At 37.3% G+C, this 20,364-nt stretch overlaps 1 protein-coding gene across 3 annotated transcripts in view; it reads left to right on the top strand.

Moving 5' to 3' along the window:
- The window catches only part of LOC137258808 (protein CBFA2T1-like), a 122,531-nt gene that overhangs the window by 34,921 nt on the left and 67,246 nt on the right, over positions 1-20,364 (top strand). For all 3 annotated transcript variants that reach the window (XM_067796501.1, XM_067796500.1, XM_067796499.1), the window contains exon 2: positions 5,635-5,724. In XM_067796501.1, coding sequence (XP_067652602.1) covers positions 5,635-5,724 — 90 coding nt within the window. The remainder of the gene's footprint in view (positions 1-5,634; positions 5,725-20,364) is intronic.

Below are 20,364 nucleotides of genomic sequence, written 5' to 3'. Positions count from 1 at the left end.
CTATATGAATTTATATGTTATAATATTGGATGCAACTTCTCACTATAAACAAATATATATCTTACAGTGTCACACTTATATACATATGACATAGTATTTCATGTATACTAAACCGTGTGTGTGTGTGTGTAAGAGAGAGAGAGTGACTGTAGTTTTACGCAGCACTCTGGACTATTCCAGCTATATGGTGGCAGTCTGTAAATAATTGAGTCTGGACCAGACAATCCAGTGATCAACTACATGAACATCAATCTACATAAATGGGATGTAATGACCTGTCAACCAAGTCAGCAAGCCTGACCACCTGATCCTGTTAATCACCTCTTGTGACAAGCATGGGCTACTGAAGATCAGTTCTAGGCTGGACCTTCACATACGTGCGTGTGCGTGCGCGTGTGCGTGCGCGTGTGCGTGCGCGTGTGCGTGCACGTGTGCGTGTGCGTGTGCGTGTGTGTATGTGTATGTGTGACATACACACATATGTGGATCAGTATTTGAGAAGCTCAGTATGACACATATATATGACAGAAAGTGTAGTCTTAACTAATAAACCTTAACTTAACTAGTCTGACATGTCGAAATGTTGAATGGCTGCTCTAGTCATCAGAATGGAAATATCATCTACATCTGTTCATTTTACAAATTGCCAGGAGCACATGCCAGAACTGGATATGGGTTAAAAATGTATTTTCTCTGTCTGTCCATAACCTCTGTTTGTTATAAATAGGCTTGTTCTCAACCTTGTGAGCATCTTTGATGATTTTATACCAATATTTCAAGGTTCATTCAAACTGATTAATAGCATGTGAGACTTTTATATACTGGTAATGTTAGTATATAATCTGAGAACAAAAATTATCAAATTCTAATGTCTTTGTTGTGTTTCAGTAATCTTCTTATTTCCGCAGATGGGGACAGAATCTCTCACATTATTGACTTATAAACTAAGTTAAGAACAGCAAAATGAAAAAAAATGAAAGTTAAGAGCAGTTTATGGGTATTCCCATGAGATGCAAGTTTCAAGTATTTTTTGATGCAGATCAAGGAGAGGGAGCAAGTGTTACAGAGACATAAACTATGTGCCTTTCAAACAAACAATACTACTCTCGCTATCAAGCTGATCGCAATAGAAATTGCACAATGGAGTTGGTCCATGAATCTTGTGCCACCTCCGTATTTCACAACAGGGTCATTGTGTGCTGACATGAGGCACGTGTCGACGTTTCACCCAGGGTCAGCTGGGGAGAGGATCCATGATGACAATTATGTTTCCTGATCAATTGGATAGCAAGCGTTTTTCCCCCGCAACAGACTAGCGAGGGCTGGTGGAAACAGCTGGTCCGTCTTTGACTCGGCCATCATTAACACCTGGTGGTCTGTAGGTTACAAGAGCGCTCTAGACCCATGGATGGAGACTGGTTTTGTTTTAACAGCTCTGCAAATCATGGAGGAACATCTCTGAATTGGTGTATTTAGCTAAATCTGTCCTTAATCCAGACTTGTTTGTTCATATAGGCTGTTGATCATTGATTAGTGCTTAATTTAGGAGGATTTGATGGCTTAAATGTGCAGGGTATTTTTTATTCAGGATTGAAGTGGGAGAATAATAGCTGAAACAAAAATGGTTGGTTACAAATTGAATTAGAGCATGTCTTCTGAGACTGTAGTACACAGTGCCATTGATTTCAGGGTCAGGGTTTGTATAGTTTTAAACAGGTAAGAATGTGGAAACTTAGCTGCAACAAATTTCCTACTTTCAATTTTGTCCATGATGAAAATCCATATGATAGATATTATTTTTTCATTTTTTTTATGTTATGTTTTTTGTTTTTTGATAATATGTATTAAATTAAAAGGTCTTGCTTGCACATTCAGTTCCAGCAGACTATACTCATTCCCTTCTCAGCTCCAGCAGCCTATGCTCATCACTTTCTTATCTCCAGCAGTCTATACTCATCACCTTCCCAGCTCCATCAGCCTATACTCATCATCTTCCCAGCTCCAACAGTCTATATTCATCACCTTCTTATCTCCAACAGTCTATACTCATCACCTTCTTATCTCCAGCAGCCTATACTCATCACCTTCCCATCTCCAGCAGCCTATACTCATCACCTTCCCATTTCCATCAGCCTACACTCATCACCTTCTTATCTCCAGCAGCCTATACTCATCATCTTCCCAGCTCCAACAGTCTATACTCATCACCTTCTTATCTCCAGCAGCCTATACTCATCACCTTCCCATCTCCAGCAGCCTACACTCATCATCTTCCCAGCTCCAACAGTCTATACTCATCACCTTCCCATCTCCATCAGCCTATACTCATCACCTTCCCATCTCCAGCAGCCTACACTCATCACCTTCCCATCTCCATCAGCCTACACTCATCATCTTCAGATCTCCATCAGCCTATACTCATCACCTTCCCATTTCCATCAGCCTACACTCATCACCTTCCCATCTCCATCAGCCTATACTCATCACCTTCCCATCTCCATCGGCCTACACTCATCACCTTCCCATCTTCAGCAGCCTACACTCATCATCTTCCCAGCTCCAACAGTCTATACTCATCACCTTCCCATCTCCATCAGCCTATACTCATCACCTTCCCAGCTCTATCAGCCTACACTCATCACCTTCCCAGCCCCAGCAGTCTATACTCATCACCTTCTCAGTTCCAGCAGTCTATACTCATCACCTTATCTCCTGCAGTCTATAGTCATCACCTTCCCATCTCCAGCAGCCTATACTCATCACCTTCCCATTTCCATCAGCCTACACTCATCACCTTCCCATCTCCATCAGCCTATACTCATCACCTTCCCATCTCCATCAGCCTACACTCATCACCTTCCCATCTTCAGCAGCCTACACTCATCATCTTCCCAGCTCCAACAGTCTATACTCATCACCTTCCCATCTCCATCAGCCTATACTCATCACCTTCCCATCTCCAGCAGCCTACACTCATCACCTTCCCATCTCCATCAGCCTACACTCATCATCTTCAAATCTCCATCAGCCTATACTCATCACCTTCCCAGCTCTATCAGCCTACACTCATCACCTTCCCAGCCCCAGCAGTCTATACTCATCACCTTCTTAGTTCCAGCAGTCTATACTTATCACCTTCTTATCTCCTGCAGTCTATAGTCATCACCTTGTCAGTTTCAGCAGTCTATACTCATCACCTTCTCTGGTTTATCATCCTATATCCATCCCTTTCTTATCCATTCTTCCTCCTACAGTCTATATTCAATGCTAGACCGTGTAAACTTTTGATAGGGAAATTGAATGTGTCATTCTATTACCATGGATCTGGCATATTATGACAATCTGTTTTGTGTATTATGGAAAGATAGCAAGTTAACCCTGTTAAACACTGAGTAGTATATGACTGACATATTTCACCTTAAGTAGTGTTTCCATTTGTGATACCATATCAAACAAAATTTTACATAATAGCAGTTGATCAATGAAATGCATTTCACCACATCGGAAATAGAGAATTTGTTAACGACCATTCTTCAAGTAGATAACTGAATGTGATGAGCATTTATGAGCTTGTACAACATCACAAATTCACAACGCATTTTGAAATGCCCAGCCAGCATGTTAAGTGGTATTTAATTGACACCTATTGTCATGTGACTCCGTGTTCAGGTGGCAGAGCAGTGCATCAACATGGATTAATCGCTTGCATTTTCATACCATGACATGAATGCTCTCCAGGGGGTGCTGCATTGCTATCCATCACTGTTACTTTCATGGCCGTCATTTTGGTTGCGAAATCCATCCCAGCTCCTGGTGTCATTCATGAAACATGCAGCATGTATGTATACATGTGATATGCTTTCATATATCAATAAATATTATAACTGACAATTGTCTGGAATGTACATGGTTTCAAATGACAGAGGACTTTGTTGTCTGGAGTGACTCCACCAAGGTAATGGATCCTTTGGAGTGAACTGATGTCTTTTTGTTACGGCTGTTTATTTCTTGGTTTTCTTAAGTAAGACCAGACCTATTATATTTTTTGTTTTGCAGATTTTTTTCACCAGAAAACCTGAACGTATGAGGGGAAAACAATTATCAGTTGAAGTAATATTCCCTTTGAATACGGAGAGTATTTTACTATTGGCAATTTATGAAGTGTGTATGGGATAAAAAAAAATTATTTTTTTTTTATCCTGTAAATTTATGTTTTAGGCCAATAAAAAATGTGGATTTTATTTTTTACTGGGAAAATTTATTTTTTATTTTTTTTTTACTAATTTTTGATAAATGTCATCCATAAAATAAGAACTGAAATTGGTCTGGCCTAAAAATTCCTTGGAGTCACATCATCAAGTTAAGTATTAAAGTGGTACATTTGTAATGGATTTGTGCACTTGACAGGCTCATGATGGCTTCAGCTCTGTCCCACCCTAAAGCATGCATGTGATGTGTTGTGTACCATAGCTTTGGATTGTCAGTGACAAGTACATGGTTACCTGTTAACCTCACCATTGTCATCATAATTGAGTCACATCTTTGATGGGCATTCTAGAAGTTGAGTAGATGAAGAATGAGGACTATGATTTATGGATATACAACTTCTTCTATTCAGTGAGTGTGACGTTTTGGCATAAATACAGATGTCATCGTCAGACAGACAAAAATGAAATTATAACCAACTCTAATCTCCAATGTCTTGTTACACAACACTTGACTTACCAAATGTCATTAAGAAGATAACTTGTTTCTGTCAAGCGTTATTCAACAAACATCAGTGTGAGATTGGTTTCCAGAAAGATAAATCTTGTAAAGACACTTCATACTTTTATTGAAAGTTAAATGATCCAAAGAATAATATTTACCATCTATTCTTGAAAATAACTACCTCTCTGTTGTTTTAGTATTGATTTCAGTGATCAAAGTATCATTTATTCTAAGATGAAATGGTATATCTGAGTATTTATCTAAAAGGTGTTCTCACTTTGAGGATCATTTTAAGTCTCAGTATTCACTGAAGAAGAGTAGAATCCTTACTTTTTTGTTTCATGTTTAAATGTTAAGGGTGTAAAGAGAATACTACAATACAGTATGTACATTCTAAGTTCAAACTCGCATACCCTATGGTCTTGATAATATCTAGTTTGACTTGATATGAAAATGATTCATATCAAAAGGTCTTGCAGTGACCTACAGAATTATTACAATCCATATTTTAATAACTTAATAGTTTAAATGTTTAATCCCAGAACAGAACAAAAAGTGTTTCTCATTTTGAATTTAGTAAAGATTCTGAAGTCTGTGTTTAAACATGTAATATAATTGCAAGTCTACTCTTGTCTGATGAAAAGGGGCTACATGAAAAAACTTGAAATATATCAGTCACCCGTGACAGTACCCTTTCATTAGTTTCACTTTATACTGCAGTCAGGATTTCACGCTCAGTTGCACACTAACAGCAGATATCCGATCATGGGGCAAATCTTTTGACGATAACCCTGATGTTTAAAAAAAATGTCTCAAATGTTTTATGCTTTTATGAGTATTATCTGTGGGATCGTTTTGTGTTTTCTAACCTTCAACTGTCATTGAGTCAACACTTTGAATAATTTACGACTTTGACTGTTTCAGTTTGGTTGAACTACGCTGACCAGACGGGACAGAGCGGATATTCACTGTACCGAGGACAAACAGCAGGTCCGACAGCCGGACGGCCAGATTGTAGGTGCTCTTGCTTCATTATTGATGTGATTACGTTTGATTAGTTATTCATAGGCTCCGAGACCAACAGATAACATTTGGCTGCAGGCACGGTGGGGCTGGCATCGGGTGGGGTGTTTTCAAGGGGCGATGGAACGTGACCAATCAGCTATCAGCTGACATCTGGCTAGCAGAAGTGTGTCTATTTGTCATTACAAGGTTATACATTGGTTATTGTTATCGTTGTTATCGTTAGTAAATATAATTTTCCCAAACACTGTTTGGGACAACATTTACTTAGTGATGGGGATGAAAAATTGGAATAGGTTTGAAATCAGCCATGTTCATGATGCCTTGTTTGAAGGGTGATGGGAGATGTCATTTAGTAATCCTTGTGTAGTGATGGTTGTCTTTGATGTAGACTGTTTGATGATGTCATGGCTTTATTTTGTCATGGCATGGATTATGTTCACTGGGGATTTCGAGTTGGTCATACATTTAAATAAAAAATGTAATCTTGGAATGAAATTTTACTGTGTTTTGGAAATTGTGTTTTGGAATGATTACATCATGTGTGAATGGCAATTGGTTTTAGACTTCTATGAATCATTGTATGCGAAGAGCTTGATGTCTGATGAGTTTAACCATCCCACAGTGATACAAAGCATGAAGTAACTGCCCTTCATATAGTGGTTCACCGCTTTTAGCAATATTCCAGCAATATCATGGTGGGGAACATCAGTATGGTCTGCACACATTCTACCCATGTTGAGAATAGAACCCGGGCCTTTGGTATGAGAAGCCAACATTTTACCGCTAGACTACCCCACTAAACAATGAACTAGGGTCTGTTGACATCAGTATTGTTTGTTGACTTCAAAACTACTAACATCTGTGACTTGCTTTCTTCACTTTTTCAGGCCAAAATTGGATATAACTGAAACATCAAAAGAGTTCAAAGTATATCAGTAAATTCATCATGGCTAGTTCAATATGTTTTATGATCTTTCAATCTCAAATTAGTGAATTGCTATTGCTTGTTCTTTTCTGTTTTGAATGACAGATACAAAAGGCTATCTTCAGAGACATATTGTGCCTTATGTATTTATATGACACATTTAAGGCTACAGTACATCATTTTTTTTTTATATCATTTTTTGTGTCAAACACTTGCATGGCTTTCCTCATAACAGACAACAACCATCATGAATGTCTACATGTATTAATGTGATGCAATACATGAAACACGAAAACACATAACAGCGACATCATGTTGCACATACACACAAACCAGTGACATCCTGTCACATGTACTCACCAACCAGTGCCACCTTATCTGGTTTTACCCACAAACCAGTGACATCCTGTCACATGTACTCACCGACCAGCAACACCTTGTCCGGTTTTACCCACAAACCAGTGACATCCTGTCACATGTACTCACTATCCAGCAACACCTTGTCCGGTTTTACCCACAAACCAATGCAATCATTTCTGGATGTGCGCATAAGTAAGTGGCATGTGAAACTTGAAATTAAATAGCTGCCAATGAAGTAAATTATCATTGCTTCTCTCTCTCTCTCTTTCTCCCCCTCTCTCTCCTTCCCTTTTCTCTCAGTCTCACTCCCTGACCCCCTCTCTCTTTTTCTTCTTCCATCCTGCTATGAAACAACAGTTTAAATTCAATCAAACACCCATAATCTAGTGATGCTGTCATTTTGAAGACAAACAGGAAAAAGTAAATTTTTCTTAAATTCAACAAAAGCCATTTCCTTTGAAAATTGTTTTTGTTTTGCTGCTGAAATATTAGAACCTCCAACATATGTCGGTTAGTGTTAATGAGAAAATTTAACCTCAAAATTCTAATTAAAAAGGGAGTTCAATGGGTAACAATAAAACAAAGAAAGTGAGACTGGTTTGGTTTGTATTGATGTTTGGTTGGTTCAAAGTATGGAAATGACAAAAATGAATGTATAAAAAATATATGCTCTTAAGTAAAAGAACTTTCAATAACAAGTAGAGTCATTATATTGATTTAGGAAAACAAAGATTGACCAATGAAGTGCACAGAAACATCGACCAAAGTCATGTACAGAACACACCCTACTCTCAGTTCATGCTGTCTTTGGCACAGGTTTGCTTTATACCAGTACACGGCTTTTAGTAAAAGTTGGGTGCACTTGAACATAAAACATTTATGATGAATCCAAATAATTCATGAAATATTGCATGTTTTAACATCAAATGATTTTGTTATCTTTCATGTTGTTTTTTTGTCGTATTGTTACATGATAAAATTAAAGGGGGAGTGCACACCCTTCAACTGATCTTGTCTATAAGAGTGTATGTCTCCATTTTTGTATGGTTACATGATATGATTAAAGGGGGAGTGCAAGTCCTTCCACTGGACTTGTCTATGTGAGTATATCTCCTTTTTCATAGGGTTTCATGATATAATTAAAGTGATATGTGCATGTGCGTGTATATCAGAAAGCGACTAATTGCTTCTTGTCTTGATTTGGTTTACTGATCAGTTTGACACCTTCAATCAAATTACAAATTTAGATGATTAGATGTATTTTTTTACTTGATGATTAAACCAGTGTAGAGGGGATTAAAAATGTTCTGTGCTTGAAATGGAGCAAACCGTCATGATAAAAAAAACACTATGTTTATTTAAGTTTATTGAATGAATAGTGTTTTCTTTGGATCCTGCAAAAAGTATTTAAGAGAACTAAGAATTAGGCGATATTGAAACTCCTAAATCCAACACAGATTTTTCAGTAGTCATGGTGCTATGATGGCTTTGTGCATGATACACTTGACTTGCATATTGGCAAATCTAGTTCCATTTCTGTCAATTTCAGGATCTGAAGTGACCTGACTTTGAATTTCATTAAACAATTTGATTTGCCACACTATTCAGTCTAACAGACCAATAGGGAGGTGAGTTAGAAACCAATCACAGCAACATTTCCATTCCCATGAATAATAACAGAGTTTGCAAGAGATACAAATATTCATTGAAAAACTCACTAACACATACAAGAAAGCTCTCCATGCTCATCTCCTGTACCCATTTCCTTTTCCATTATCTCGATGAGGGATTGGTCAAAAAAAATGTCCATGAAAATCAAGGGTATTTTGAGATCCCTGGAACTACTGCAATAGATCCTGGGGTATAGGTTGACTGAAATCCAAGCCTGGGAGATACAGGTGATGCTGCACCAAACAATTCAAAACAATGTCAAATAATCTACTCCTAACGTACGTTGTGTATACTTAATCCGGAACAAATCTGTGTTCCATGGAATCACAATGTTTGGCTAAATATATAGCATTGGTTGTATTCCATGTATAATATAACCCATAAACCTGATACTACTGTCTTGTAGACTGACTCAGGATGGGGAATAGTCATACGAACAATCTCCTTCATATTGTAGTCAGGGTAGCAGTCAAATTATTAGTAGGAGTAAAATTCAAAACATGATTGAAATAAATGTAGCATGATACATTTTGAAACCATTTTCTGCTGCCAATTATGTGTTCTATTTGCATTATGTGCACATGTGGTGTTATCACACTATTAAGTATGTAATATATGTTTTCAAGCAACAGCTTGTCTGTGATGCATATGCAAGGCCAAAACATAATGATGTATAGTTAGATGATGTTCATATGCAAATGGGTATGGGCACATATGTTCCTTAACTGAACAAAAACTTTGGAAGCGATGAGTGTTTGAGGGTGAATTTTATGTAGGATTTTAATATATGTGTGGATGTGATAATATTGGTATCCACAGGCTGTGAAACTTAATTCAGACATGATTAAAGTACAGTGTTTATTTGGGATTGGAATGTCGACAGGTGGGCCTGTTGTATGAGAATGGACAGGTGAAATTGCATTATATTAATGTGGGATTCAGTACATTGATATCAGTGTCCACACACAGCTGGCTAACAGAGTATATGCATTATACTCTTGACATGAGCTGCATACCGCCCTTGCATACAGATTTGTTAGCTGGTTCTTGTTGGTGTTACTGACTACTCTGTTGTTCTTCAATGAATCAGCAGAGGTGTGGGTATTGTCCAAACCCTGGCCGAGCCTACATGGAAGAAAATAATTATAACTTAAATATTCCCTCTGGATTATGGTAGCCTTATTCATGTGGTTACACAGATACTTACAGAAAATGAAATGAAATTTTAAACTTACTGTAGTAAGTCATAGCTATTCCTAGTGGTATGTGACACTTATTACTGAATTATCTCCTGTGATCCTGACATCCATCAGTATTCTCACTCACTCACTCACTCACTCACTCACTCACTCACCCTGTCTCCAGATAATGAGATATGTATATGAAATACTACCTGTTCTCATCTTGCACATCAGTTACATCACATTAACCACTTATTATATACAGGTGCTGTATTTTCTGCTGAAACAATCATGAAAAACATTCTACAGTAATCCATTTACTTGTCTATTCCTTACTGTCTTACATTTTAAGGTACCATGTATCAAATATCTCAGTGTCGTCATTTGATAATATTCTAAGGCTGCAGGGTAGCCAAGTGGTTAAGGTGTTTGCTCTTCACACTGGTTTGGTTCTGAACATTGGTGAAATGTGTTATGCCTATTCTGGTATCACCAACTATTACATAGTTTGAGTATTTCTAAACTAATAATCACTCATAATATTCATCACTAGTTTTGTATGGGAAAAATATTGCTGATGCAGCGATGTATATTACCTCCCTCATGCACTCATCTTAATACTCATTAGATGTACTTCTGCTCTTACATAGTTTTTATCATTGTAAAGAGGCAGGTTTGAATAAGTTCGTTTCCAAGACAATTTTTGTATTTTTTGCAACCTTTTACTGTAACTCGCTATGAAGGCTTGTCAGGGAGATGGCAGTCGTATGAGTGTTTGAATGTGCAACTGTAGTGTGAACTTGATGAGGGGCGCTCAGGATCGGAGTGGTTAATTTTGCTATTCAATTCATGTCACGCTCATTACAGAGCAGGGAAATCAGCAGCAATTCTTTCAGCAAGATAGGTATCGATGTGGACCTAGCTTGATGGTGATTTCAATGCCAGTGGAATTATTTTGCCTAAATGAGAAAGGGGATTTTTTTCGTCTTTTGAGATTGATCCCAAATGACGAGTGAGATCGTCAGATGTTTCTGTCCCCTTTTGCGAGTCATGTCCGGCCCAACGTTGGTTGAGAACACTGATTGCGTAGTGCAGGCAGAACACTTGTATTTCCTATGGGAGAATACAACAGCTGTGGTCCGATGGATTTCTTCCTCTGCTTCTAATAGGAGCCCAAAGATTGAACTCACCACTCCAAAACTGTTTATTTGGGGCATGTCAGGTGCAAGAAAGAAGAATTTTCTAAGCTTCTAATCAGAAACTCTGCTAATAAATAATAAATTCCCTGACATTTAATTTTGTTATCAAGGAAGCTTGTTGTGGTTGGTTTTCAACTTGCATGGTGGATGTACGTCACTTCAGTGAGTGTAGCTCAGCTGTCCTCGCTAGCACATCTGCAACAAAAATAATAATTCCTCTCTCTTCAATGTGCTCCTTGCAGCATTCTGATTGGCTGAAGGGCTTTGGGAAGAAAACTGACGTTAACGATGGTTGCTGTAAAAAGTTGCACAGGGTGCAAAATTGGAAACTGCTTATGAAATGGCCACACAATGACTTAATATCTCATGATATAATACTACCAGATAGTTATAACTATTTGGTCTAGATAGTTTTATTTGATTAAAATATGTTCCAAATAAGGTTACTATTTCCAGTATGTGAAATATTCATGAAAATCCATATGTTTGTGGCAAGTTTAGTAAAAGTCTTGATTGTTATGCACATTCATATGACATGTTTAGCACTTTGTGTTCTTTACCTGGCCTGTCTCCCTTGCAGAATGTTCCCGTTGTTATCTTTTACATACCCATGCCCTTCTTTGTTTGTCTGTTGTTTTGCTTGCACCCTATGTGGTTTGCTGTTTTTTTTGTGTGTGTATGTGTGTGCACCCTATTTTGCTTGTCTGGTTTTTTTTTGCCTGCACCCTGTTTGGTTTTTCTGTTGTTTGCCTTCACCCAATTTGGTTTGCCTGTTCATTTGTGTGCACCCTGTTTGGTTTGTCTGTTGGTTTGTGTGCACCCAACAGTGCTTGTCTGTTGTTTTATGTGCACCCTATTTGGTTTGTCTGTTGTTTTATGTGCACCTTATTTTGCATGTCTGTTGTTTTGCCTACAAACAGTTTTGCTTGTCTGTTGTTTTGCCTTTATACTTTTTGCTGGTCTGTTGTTTTGTCTGCATCCTTTTTTGCTTGTCTAATGTTTTGCCTGCATACTTTTTTGCTTGTTATTTGTTTTACCTGCACCCATTTTTGCTCGTCTTTTGTTTTGCTTGTACCCACTGAGAGGGTCTATGTTACCATTCTCAGCTGTGTATATTTGTAGATATTACAAAGCGATCTATACACTCACAAAGTGCATTGATCAATCGGTGTGCTATTGATTCATTGATTGGCGCCTCTTGTGCTGTACTCAACAGCAGTCTTGCATTCTAAGAATATTTGCTGTTGGCAAATGAATTTATTGAGTGAAAAGAATTAGAGTTCATTAAACAAATGTACAATATTTCATATGTTCTTTAATGTCATATTTGGAAGTACATGCCGTGTAGTACTGAAGTGAGGATACTTACATTTATACTCATGCTTATGATATGCTAAGTTTTGTAGAAAATCATAAAGATGGGTTATCATTCAACCCGACTTCTGTCAGTATTTTATAGATATGAAAGTGGGTACATTAACTGATAGTTTGTAAGAACATTATGATAATTCATGAGGGTATTTTTCATTTGAAATAATTTGTTCCTGAATGTTCAAAATAACAAATGTTTTCAGCTTTTACTTGTAACAAATCAGTCATTTACAGGAAATGGCAGACTATCACACAGATGAAATGTTTGGAATGCAAACTGTATGTCTGTTTAATCCTATCCATTTTGAAGCACTGAAAGAAAAAAAGTTCCATATTTTTAATACCCCTGACCACAACCAAGAATATTAGACACAGTTTTCTTTACATGTGTATATTTGGAAGTCGTATGACTTATGACTATATGACACAGTTTGTGTGCTAGCCATGAGGTGCCTGACTATGAGAGCATGGGTTCGAATCCTGGATGGGATTCAACCCAACAAAGGTACTAGAATCTATGCTTTACTCAATATGTGACATGGCTCTGAATAAAGGGTTAGGTTGTTGAATGCGTGGTGTGTAATTATTAGTGTTGACCTGCCAGTGAGGGTTGCTTTTGTTTTAGCAAATTTTTACTGTCGCTGTTCAGAGGTAAACATGGTGAGTATTTGATGACATTCAGTTTCTCTGGTATGGAAGCCATCAGCAAACAAGAGTAAGTACTACCTCAGCTGTCTGTGAGACTGATATAACAATGAATGATGCTATCAAACTTTGTATGACATATGATTCCATGATGACATGACTACCCAGGCAAGAGTTATTACTTGTCAATACTTGCCATGTATTTGCCAAATAGTTCTTTCTACAATCATCAGTGAGTTCAAAGCACAGTCCTGTATTGGAACCCTGGTGACAAGCACACATGTATTGTTCTGTTGGGACAATCAGATTAGCATATTATTGGCCATCAATGTTCTGACCTTTTGGGGGGTAGTTCACCAGTTGGATTATGATGGAATCCCTTAAAAGTGAAACAATCACCTCAGCAGATTGATGGATAGACTTTATCTTCTTTAGAAAAAGACATGCAAGGTGTTACCACAGTCTCAGACTGAATGTGGTAAGCTGTTGATCTCCCATGAAAGGTACTTTCATCCTTAAAGGGCTTTCAAACCTGGGATCATCTTGGAGTCTCTTCTCTTCCCGTCTTCAGCTTGGGTGGCCTCCACTTTTTAGTGTCAGTGGAAGGAGCATCACCTCCTAAAGTTGACACCATGTCTGGATGACTGGCTGTTGGAGCAAGTAAGATGGTGACACTTGATGACAGCGTTATTTCCAATATTGTCTATTTGGTCAACAGTGATAACCTAGTCACTTTGATGTGCAGAGATATATGCTGCTGTGTGGGAAGTATTCAATCATTCAATCATATCCAGATCTTAGTTCTCACTAGTGCTAAACAAAGATCTGAAGACATTCCATTACAGGTCATGTCAGAATTACCTTTCATCCAACCAGTCAGATTGCAAATGTGTTTCCTGATCATGCCCGCTCTTTACGGATGATTCCGAATGCTAGACATTGTCTGTCTCTCCGTTCAATGGGATAAACATTTGAAATGGAAGAAACTTGTGGGAAGTACTGCCATGCATTCTTGGCCATCAATAGATGTGTTCCAGAATGGAATTCCTTCACTTTCAGTTTCTAATTTGAGAAATTGTAGAAGTATGTTTATCAAAGGTTATCCATGATTGAAGTTCAGGTCAAAACTAGTGTCATGCACTAAAAAATGGAGGTTCTTTGTTGACTTAAGCCCACTTCCTGTCAGTCCAACATCACTGGTACCTGTAATAAGATGTCAGCTTAACTTTGGCATGGGGACAGCAAGCATACAGATCTGGTGTTAATGAGACTGGGGACATATTGTACTTGATGTGTACAAACAGTTCAGAGTTGACTTGTCATCCTTCATATTGGAAAAGGATTGGGTAACCTAGTGAAAGGGTTGCATCACCACATGGGCACAATGTATGAAACTTGTTTCTGGTGTATGACGTTGCTAGAATATTACTATCAGCAACATAAAACACAATTCATTCATTCACTCACTCACTCACACACTCTTGTTCAATTTCAAACTTTGTAACAACCTCTTGTATTTGTACACTGTTAATTGTACTGAAAATTGGCAGTGAGATCACGACACAAGCTTTTTTTTGTTTTTCCATTGCTAGTGAACAATATCTTGCATTATTTATTTTAAAAATGTCTTTTACCTTTGTAATATGTATACTCTTGAGGTAGGTTGTCACAAGTGATGGTCTCTCAGAGTAGAGAAAAACCCTGCAACACAGATGTAAATGTGAAATATATAAATATAGATATATAGATATATGCTGCTGTATTTACACTATGATATATCTACAATGATATAATACAGTGATATATATACCTAGATGTAAATACAGAGTGACATGTCTACAATGGTATAATGCAGTGATATATATATTCTTTGAAGTAAATGATATATGCTCAGTGATATATATGTACAGTGATATATCATAGCTGCAAATATAAGGTTGAGATGACAGTAAATTACATTATCAAATTGCATTTGAACACCTGAACTGAACTCAACACATGTGAAATAATACAAGCCCTTTAATGATTCTCTGATGTTTGCTGATAAAGAAGACCATACCTAACCAATAACTAGTATACGGAATGAAGATCAAGTATACACACAAAAACATGCAAGGAACCTGTTAAGTCTGTGTGTTTTAAGTTTTAGTTCAGAAACATTTGGGTCTTAATCAATAACTTTTTCAATAATTATAAGACTATTTGTGTAGCTAGCAATTTCCCTACTGTCGCATGAAGGGCCATGGTCCTCGCAAAGCAGGGAAATCCATCAAAAGGGTTGGCAAGATTCGGAGCATATGTTTGGCCCCCACGGAAATCGGCAGATAGGAGACACAGGGAAGGAGTGATGCCAATAATCTTCCTCTATCAGGACAGATCAATTTATGCAAAATTAATAGTGTGCTATTGCATGGGCCACCTTTGTATAGCGTGTGTTTGCTGTTGGCCTGGTAGGGCGATAGCGCTGTGAATAATTAACAGAACACCTGGTGAATGCCACCAGTTTTTTCCGCAAATAGTTTTGAGAATGCAAGGTTCCCAACCTATTGTGAAATATGCCAATAATGTAATGAGTTCAATAAAGCAAAATTCTCGGATTGATCAATTGTGAGTCTTCAAGGCGAAAAATTTGATAATTGATTTTTTATCAATATTTTAATATGGATGAAACTATGAAACTGACTGTATTATAGCATGTAATACCAATTATTCGTTTCATGGTCCTTGCACTAACGAGCACAAATAATTAATGTTTGATAATTCTTCTCTCCTTTGTTTTTGAAACAATTGATGACATATGGATGATGGGCCTTGTAACGGAACTTGTTCAAAGACAGCCATTACCTTCCTTGCTTGTCATCTAGTATAAACACATTGCCATCAGTTGTTGTTCATAGCTTGTACATTGCACAGCAGTGTGTTTGTTACAGGTAGCTATTTCACAGATGCTGTTGTGTGTTTCCTTTGATTGGTTTATTTGCCATGTGCTTGACTCTGATCATGCAGGTGCCCCTTGAGGGCCAGATAGCATTGCGGAATTGATTGCAAAGCTCATAGTTTGGGATGCTAGATAATTGGTCACCAAACATACTAGAAAGGTCCTAGTAACATCTGGGAATCATAAAAGTAAAAGTTTCCCTTTGGAGTCTAGAGACAATCAAATATATTTTTATGTTATTATTATTTACTTCTTTTGTACATAAATGTTTGTAAATTAGTGTAAACTATATCTGCTAAAAAGGTCAGAAAAGCATAGTTGGGCCCTGATTGAAATAAATTGTTTCAATTAATGGTTCAAAATAATATCAAGATTTTGCAATTTCTTTTTCTGTTTGTACTTTGAATAGAAAAAGAGTATAAATGATATTTCTACCTCTTTTTATCAAAGCATGTTCTCCTCACAAGTCTCTGAACATTCTGAGATAGTAGATTGTGTGAGGGTAAAGGTCTTTCTTCATCTTCTTTATCCAGTGTATCATATCTCCATTTAGTTAAGATATGTATCGTGGATGCTGAAAATAGACAACCAATCAAATTACCCTGTTCATTCATGAATGAAACAAGAAGTAGTATTATCAGTAATAAATCTGACTTTTGCGTGTTGTCTTGTAGCATGAGGATCCCCTCTCACAGTCTAATGTACTCAGGAAGACATTTTCTGGCCAAATCTTCATAAATAACAATCTTGTGATCTGATTGAATACAACAGAGCTTTCTCAGCTAAGGTCATGGCTATCATTTTTCATCTACTTGGTCATCATAGGCAGGATTTAGTGATTAGAGAGGAAGTGTGGAACTCACATCCAAAACAAATTTTTGTGAATATTAATGCATTGTGGTGACTGTGTCACAACTGGTTGGTTCTATTATTGTGAAGGTGTGCGACTTTGTCAGGTGATTGTTAACATCTCCAAACAGCCAAGACAAGGTCGCTGTTTGACATCTCAGTGTCCAGAAATCATCAGCAATGTGCTAACTTTCTTTAAACAATTAGCTGAAGATGGTTAATATTTCCTGTTTATAACTTTAGGCAGCGAGCTCCCCTATTTAATGAAATTAACTTGATCAGACATTAGTGCCGTTTGACCTCCTGGGTCATGCATATGTAGAGTAGAACAGGTCAAGCTGAACAACCTGTAGCACATGGGTCCAAGGAGTGCCATAGCAATACAGTGAGTGAACCTTTTATGCTACTGATAGCGATATTCCAGGAATATGATGACAGGGGACACCAGAACCTGGTTCTTCGAAGTGATGAGCAAATGCTCGAACCACTGGGCTACAGAACTACCCCCATATCAGTACAGAAACTGGATAATTGAGGATGAACTTTCTGAGGGAACCTGTCTGGTCAACAGTTACAACATTAAAGCTTCCACAATACTTTACAGAGATACATGAAAGATGTTTCCAAATATATTATACTCCATTCTTTCTTCCCTCTTCCATTTACTCACTCACACCCGTGAAGGTCCCGGGGTAGAATAGGCCTTCAGCAACCCATGCTTGCCATAAAAGGCGACTATGCTTGTTGTAAGAGGTGACTAATGGGAAGGGGTGGTCAGACTAGCTGACTTGGTTGACACATGTCATCGGTTCCCAATTGCACATATCGATGCTCATGTTGTTGATCACTGGATTGTCTGGTCCAGACTCAATTATTTACAGATCATCGCCACATAGCTGGAATATTGCTGAATGTGACAGGTTTTCCAGCACCCCACTTTAATCTATGCCAGGCAGACCAGCTTTGTTCTTGCTTCCTTAGAAACAGACTGCAGTCATTTGATAGCAACAGTTTCAGTCTAGGGAAATACTCTTGTGTTCCATTTAAGATGGAGTTGATTATTTTACCAATTTGTATATACTGAACAGCAAAAGAAATGCAAGTGTAGAAAAAATTGAATCTTTTAGAAATAAGCATTCATTTTTAAGTCTTCTATTTCTGACAAAAAAAACAGTTGCATTTGTTTTGCTGTTCAGTATATTAATCATAAAAAAGAATAAGGCTAACAAAACATACCTTTACTTATTCTACTTAGAATTCTTATCCAATGCACTAAATCCTACAGCATTCTATGTCAAGTGATTCTGCTATTTCATTGCTCAAACACCACTTAATGTGAATATTTTAGTATGTCATGAGTACACTTCTTAGAAGAAATTTATAGCACACCCAACTGTTTTATAATTAATTTGTCATAGAATTCTTTCACGTTATTACACTTTATCTGTCATGTTACAGTAAAATAGGTCTGTAATATGAAAGAATCAATTACTCTTTTTCAGTAGTATAAAAGAATACAACATACCTTTTAAAACTAAAAATTATTTGAAGTGATTTATAATCTGTGCAAAACAGACCTAGACCAGATATGGTTGACCTGTTCTCTTATAAATATCAGTAAGTGTTATTTGGAATATCCTTGTAAGCAAACATGAAGATATCAAAATCACATAAACCTTTAGAAACTCATCAAGCTATATAAGTAGAGCAAGGGTAATGCTTAGTCACAGAAAATAATATTTTGATTGAAATGAATAGCTCCATTTTCCGTGGTAAGATAGGAGATTCAGAACCTGATGACAATTTAGACATGCTTCCAGTACTTGGGACTTTGGCATTACAAGAAAGCCATGGTGGAAAGGAAAACAGCATCATTCATGATAGACTACAGCAGGTTTTTTGTAGAAAATACACTGTTCATGAGAAACAAAGACTGGTGCCAGTCTAGTGAAAGACCTGACCCATGTTGTAATGGTGAGAACGACCAGTAGGACTGACAAGCTAATGAAAGTTTTCAAGACATACTTCTGCTATCTAATCAATGGGTCCATACCACCGCATGTTCGAGTCCGGCTAATTGATTATCTCGTCTGCGAGAACACTCCACCTGCTGACAACCTCTAATCAGTATATATTGATTAGAAATCAATGATGATCAATTTCTTGTAAGATGCGATAAATGCTACGTGCCCCGTGCGCCGAGTATTGATGGTGTAAAACGGTAAAAACGCCTTGGAGGATTCTGCTCACAGAACAGGTGTGTGGAGGGTAGTACACTAACAGGTGTGCGCCGCCCACGGAATAGGCTGTGGATCTAATTGCAAGCAGTGTCATGTCTTCTAGTTGGAAACTTGCAGGTGGCGCCTAAGTCATTACTGTACCGAGTTGCCAGCATGGTGTAATTGTGAATTGTATTGGAATAAGAAAAACCATTGAAGGTAGTTGGTACTCTGAAGGCAGCGAATTAAGAAGGGAAGGAATCGCAGCTGTGGATATTTGCCATTGCTGTCATTAATTTCCCAACAGTGAAAAATGTTTAAAGGTTGGTTGTTAGTTTTGTTGATGAAATAAACGAAATTAATTTCTGTGATTATTGAGGTCTGTGTGTACTTTTCTGGGATATCACAGGATGTTAGTGAAATTTATGCATATATTTATTTGACAAATTCATTATTCATTTTAGAAAAGTCATATTTTATATGCATATACTTGCATTTAAGTTCATATCATACATTAATATATGAATGCATTATTGGAGTGGTTGTTTATTATGTATCATTTCTCTATTGCCTAAGAGCTATAGGATCAAATACCTTGGCAAATATGCTGGACAGATTAATTTTGTTTAATATTTAGCTAAGTGTTTTATTTCATATTTGGTTTATATATGTAGTCTATTATATGTGGTAGTTATAGATGCAGATCGGAGGCATATGGTGCTATTTTTTTTCACATTCTGTTATTAACAAATGTATATTTCACTTTTGTATACAGCACAACAGGTGCGCGATATTCATGTAAATAAGTACTGTGGTGTTCATTTCACCAATGATAACTTTAATTATAGACACTCGATGTAACACCTGAAACAGACAAGCAAAACATAATATATATCAACCATAAATTTCCATTTCAATTGTTTCGTGCCTATTATAATTTCAGAAAAAGTTTGGATTATGAACAAGACTGTGGAGTGTAGCAGCTTGCCCTTGCCACAGATGTGCAATGTTAGAGATAACCATTGTTTAAATTAAACTTTCCCTTAGTTATGGCCGGCTGGATGTATATCAGAAACTGGCGACATATGTAATGGTAATTAAAAGCGTTGTCGCTTCATATAGACCATAATAACCCAGCATCCCATGACTGCTTCTGTGGGCCAGCTGTTGCATCAGCAGTGATCATCATCATATCAGTAGAGTGGCCGCTGGCGACAATTAGACAACACGAAGTTGATATTAACAGTAGCATAAACACCTTTTTTGAATT

The sequence above is a fragment of the Haliotis asinina genome, chromosome 12, assembly GCF_037392515.1.
Source record: "Haliotis asinina isolate JCU_RB_2024 chromosome 12, JCU_Hal_asi_v2, whole genome shotgun sequence".
Classification (NCBI taxonomy): domain Eukaryota; kingdom Metazoa; phylum Mollusca; class Gastropoda; order Lepetellida; family Haliotidae; genus Haliotis; species Haliotis asinina.
The sequence above is the reverse complement of the archived record's forward strand: the minus strand, read 5'-3'. Positions and strand labels throughout refer to the sequence as shown.